This window comes from Chenopodium album, chromosome 22 (genome assembly GCF_948465745.1).
Source record: "Chenopodium album chromosome 22, dcCheAlbu1.1, whole genome shotgun sequence".
Classification (NCBI taxonomy): domain Eukaryota; kingdom Viridiplantae; phylum Streptophyta; class Magnoliopsida; order Caryophyllales; family Amaranthaceae; genus Chenopodium; species Chenopodium album.
The window spans coordinates 37,571,245-37,576,357 of record NC_137855.1 but is presented as its reverse complement, the minus strand read 5'-3'; the positions used below and the strand labels follow the sequence as shown (position 1 = coordinate 37,576,357).

Genomic DNA, 5,113 nt, shown 5'->3' with positions numbered 1-5,113 from the left:
TGTTGCTGGTGGTATTATGAGAATAGGTCGTGGTGGAGTTTAATTTCGTGTGATGACAGGTTTTTACAGATTTTTAATTTTGTGGATCAAGTACAGGAACTTTGCTGAACTTTCCCCTTAAATGTAGAGTTAGTGGTGGTGCTCGAGACTTTTGGGGTTATGATGGTTTTTCAGGGGGCTAGCTCCCTGTGGTGGAGGAGGAGGGAGGTCTTGGTGGCATTTCAATTTTTTGGAAAATCAGGTAGGATCGATTTTCTGTAGCATAACCCCATGGCCTGCAACAAGTAAGCTCATCAACTAGCTAAAAACCAGACCTTTTGCTATAGAATTTAGGCATTACATCCTCTTCGGCCAAACTATCAGGACTTGTTGCTGCCACTTGTTGTGCAGCTGGCCGAGTCTGCGATTTTCATATTAATGCTTGGTGCAATTGATTTTATTTTTACTGGTGGTACACTGTACACGGCTACCTCTGACCTCAATTGTGCTCTGCTGTAGTTGTTGAGAAACAATACCCATATCATCATATATATATATGGAATTATGGGTATTTAAAATGATTTTTTATCAGCAATTTGTTTGGTTCTATCATATGTATTGTTTTGTACAATCATAATTAAGTTGCTGGCTTCGATCTCTTAGGCACAGGCTAAAGTACAATGTAATATGCTTCATCTTGTTAAACCAGCTACAAGGCTTCAAATATTTCAAGAGCTGTAAAATATGCAGAAATGCCCACAACTGCATATGCACAGTTTTTTGCACAATTTGGTTCTTGGATATTTTTATTATATCAGTTGATATGTTTTTGTTTTGGAAACTTTGTTGCATAGAACAAATTCATTGTTATGTTAAAGCCACAACATCAATGAAGGTATGCTATCCTTTAGGGTATGGTAGGTCCGTGGGGCTTAATCAGGACTCAGGAGGGTGGGATACATGGATATTGTTTATAGTTTATGAGAAAGCGTTACACGGTTACTGTTAAATACAGACCCTCTGCAGAGATTCCCTACAGAGTCCACACCACTGAAGCTTGTAACTAAATGCCTTAGATGTTGAAGGCAAATAGGAGAGTGAGAGTAAATGGTTATAGAAGTCCAATGATTCCTGAAATCATTTCCTATCCTTGTTGACTGTCTAATGACTAATGGTCGTACCCACTGGTTGGGACTGTTTTCAGGACGTAAAATTGCAGGACCTTATGATCACAGGCTTGGGAGATCTGGGAAGATCCGAGAATGCGCTCACTCTATCACGTGAGCTGCAGAGAAGGCTTTCCCTTGATTTCATGACTTTTATAGTTGTATTCCTGCAAGTGTTTGCTGCCTATGGCCATAGTATTGGGGAATCCTGAATTCTGACAGTAAAATCTTCGTTCTGCTTCCTAATCTGTCTAAACTCTCTAGATCTCTGAATGGATTTCTCTCCTTCACTGTTAAAATCACCCGTGTTGTCGTGCTATGTATTGGTACAGCAAATACAATTTCAGGCTGTAGTTTTGTTATATTTTCAGAACAGCATCTGAACTAAGGTTTTTATTCTGCTCAGATAAATCTCTATGACCTGTGTTTACTCGTTTTTTTGGGAGAGACTAATGAGTAAAAAAAAGAAACTCCGTACTAAACGCAAATCAATAGTAAGTTGAAATTGCATTATAGAACATACTTGTGTTTAACTCGAACTGAACTGAATATTTTATGAAAGGGGATATTAGGAACGAAACTGAGCTGAACTAAACTGAATTGAACTTAAGCTGAAGAGAACAGGCCCTTAAATTTGTATTTGGTTAAAACCGTATTGAAAAAATATACTCCGTGATTGAAAGTTAAGACCAATCTAAATTAACGGGTAACGTTAATTTTTTCAAAAAAAAAAAAAAAAATCACATTTGTTTCAAATTATGTGCAATGATTAATTTTTTTTTTATTTATTTATATTTTATGTCAAATCGTTACAAATAATTTAAAACGAAGGTAGTAAAAAGATCGACGATAGAGATCGTTTGGTCTCATGTCTCAAATTATCCACACATATATAAATTGTGGCCAGATTTTAGAGAGAGAAAGGATAATAAAATTTTGATACACTCACATTTTCTATCTCCTCTGTTTCTCCACACTTAACCATGGCTTCAATCTCATGTCCTATCCAATTTGCAATCAATTCAAAACCTTCAACTTCTCATTCATCAACCTCTCGAGTTTTGAACTTGCGAAATGGGTTTCTGGGTATGCCCAGAAACGTAAGTGGGCCCAATTTCAAGCCCACTACGAAGCTGGGACCCACTAATGGTGGCAGAGCTAAGTGTTGGTTCAGGTTTAATGCTGAAGGTGCTGGCATTTATGGTAGTCAATCTCGTGATGATTTTGATAGAGATGATGTTGAACAAGTAAGTTTTTTTTGTAATTTTATCATAATTCTCTGTTATTTTTTGGAATTAGTTGTTCTATTGATATTTAAATTTATGTTCCAAGAATATAGTTGGTAAGTTTGAATTTCTATTTGAGTAGAACATGTTTTTAGATTAGTAGTTTTGTGCATATGTCAATGTATAATTGGTACTTCAGTCTGAATGTAGTTGTAACATACAGCGTAATTCGTGATTATTAAATCCTGCCGAAGTTTAGTTGTTTGATCCTAGTAGTTGGTTGCATATGTCAAATGTATAATTGGTACTTCAGTCTGAATATAGTTGTTACAGCGTAATTTGAACTAGTAACGTGCTGATTACATCCCGCCGTAGTTTAGTTGTTTGATCCTAGTAGTTGGTTGCATATGTCAAATGGTATAGGTAGAAGTTTAGTTGTTTGATCCTAGTAGTTGGTTGCATATGTCAAATGGTATAGGTAAATTTAATAATCAAATGTCCGGAGACAAAAAATGTTTAGTTGATCCTGAGGGTTACTTCATGCCGTCATGAAGATGGCATAGGCTACATTGTTTGATGTTTAATAAACTTAGCTTGGGTGCCTAATTTTTGCACTAACTGCACTGTGCACACTATCTCAATTGTTAACAAAATGCATGTCTCACATTTCGATTTTTATTAGCAATTGAGTTAACAACTTAACACTTCTTTTTTTTTTGGGGGGGGAGTTGCATAAAAGACCATAGAAGTAGTTCATCTAGGTGATACATAAAAGACATAGGTTCAACATACAAATAGCTTAAAACACCTACGCATAGGAGAAACCACTGTTGCTGCATTCAAAGGGACTGGCAGCCAAATTCCACAGGACATCATGCACACCACGCACCTGACTAGCTTGGGACGCTAGAAGATGAGCTTGTTTGACCTGCTCCTGGTTAGACACTGAATTTTCTTCACCTGGCTCCCTGATAGATTCTCCCTACAAGCATAAGTGATAAGAAGTATTAAAGTAGACGTCTCTAATTTTCTAGAATCAGAGCTAATGGCAATATCATTCCATTGTTTAGTTTTAGGCTTTTAGCTCATGCCGAGGCTACCAGAATAGCCAAAAACTCAGCATAATTAGCATCACAAGCTTAGGTTTACATTAAGAGGAGGCATCCACTAGAATATTGGTCTGAGTGTTTATTGTCTCGTAAACCCAATCCAGTCACATAGGGGCTTAGCTTGTGAAGGGAGTGGTATATTTCAAAGAGGTGCTAAAAAAGGGATGAATTGCCAGCCAACTAGGTACTGCAGTGAAACCGGTAAACAAGAGTATACTTATCATATAGCTGTAGTCTGTAGAAACTGGGAGGAAGGTCACGACTTGACAGGTTAAGAAGACTCATCAGGACAGCATATAGCAAAAGAGAAACAAGAAAATAGAAAATATGGTGGCTTTTCACCAACATCTTTAGGGAAGAAGACAGCAAAAGCTGTGGTTGTTCATAGCCTGTTAGTCACAAGGATTAGTTCTGGAAAAAAAAGTGCTCTTCGTGTAGAATATCAATTTGAAATTGTTAGGGTGTAAACAAATCGCGCCTATAGTTTGTTTCTGTAGTCTAAATTTCAGATGCATCCAGTGCAAATTAATGCTTGTGCTATGTTTTTGTGATTCTCTATTTGCTGGATGAGTCTGTTAGTCACAAGGATTTGGTTCTGGTACAAATGTGCTCATCGTGTGGAATATCAATTTGGAATTGTTAGGGTGTAATCAAATCGCGCCTATAGTTGGTTTCTGTAGTCTAAATTTCAGATGCAACCAGTGCAAATTAATGCTTGTGTTATGTTTTTGTGATTCTCTATTTACAGGATGATCTGCAATGTTTTTGTTTAAATGTAATCATATGATAGTGCTAATCTTAAATAATGTTCATTGCATTGATTGTCCATTGCTCTTGCAGTACTTTAACTACATGGGAATGCTTGCTGTGGAGGGTACATATGATAAGATGGAAGCACTTTTGAACCAGAACATCCATCCTGTAGATATCCTACTGTTGATGGCTGCCTCGGAGGGTGACCAACCAAAAATTGAAGAACTATTGAAAGCCGGAGCAAACTATGACGTAAAGGATGCTGATGGAAGAACTGCCCTCGATAGAGCTAGTGATGAGATCAGAGATTTTATACTCAATTTCAAAGCACAAAAGGCTTAACATAGCAGTAGGCCTAGTAGCAGTGTTTGAGCCCTGCCTTTTCTTACCATCTTCTGTTTAGATGATTGAGATTGTGTTATCAATATGATGATACCACCTTCCTTTTTGTGTGAGAGAGTCTAGGAAGAATTTTAGCTACTTTGTGTAAAATCTCAGGTTTTGCTGTATAATATGGCTATATCGATATTTAGATGTTTATTTACTTGCTACCTCCGTTCCCTGTTATCAGCAGACTGCTTAGAAAGTCATTGAACTGTTTTCTATTTAATTTACCATTGCAGTATAAATGTCTGTTTCGATACCATGTAATAACTAACAACTTCTTAATCTATGTCACTATGTGTTTAACCTAATCATCGCATGCTGCCTAAGGCATCAGTCACATTGTAGATTTGTTTACAGCATTGGACTGAACCTGTTTGTATAATCGCTTATTAGTCCTCCTATGTTACACAGCTTCATCACTACATTCATTGAGATAATGAGAATATGAGATAGGAGCGAAAATAGAACAGTTGGTTAGCTTTCCGACTTGTAA

At 37.0% G+C, this 5,113-nt stretch overlaps 1 protein-coding gene across 1 annotated transcript; it reads left to right on the top strand.

Moving 5' to 3' along the window:
- The first annotated feature begins 2,065 nt into the window (after window positions 1-2,065).
- LOC145604718 (protein LHCP TRANSLOCATION DEFECT-like) lies at window positions 2,066-4,884 on the top strand. Its single transcript, XM_081660642.1, has 2 exons — window positions 2,066-2,392; window positions 4,321-4,884. Exons 1-2 carry the CDS (start codon window positions 2,129-2,131, stop codon window positions 4,573-4,575), a joined length of 519 nt encoding a protein of 172 aa, XP_081516768.1. The 5' UTR covers window positions 2,066-2,128; the 3' UTR covers window positions 4,576-4,884.
- Window positions 4,885-5,113: the final 229 nt, after the last annotated feature.

Excerpts from the sequence above, each read along its gene's own strand:
- LOC145604718 (XM_081660642.1), top strand. The coding sequence starts at position 2,129 with ATGGCTTCAATCTCATGTCCTATCCAATTTGCAATCAATTCAAAACCT. Across the intron at positions 2,393-4,320 it reads ATAGAGATGATGTTGAACAA|TACTTTAACTACATGGGAAT; the intron begins GTAAGTTTTTTT and ends TTGCTCTTGCAG.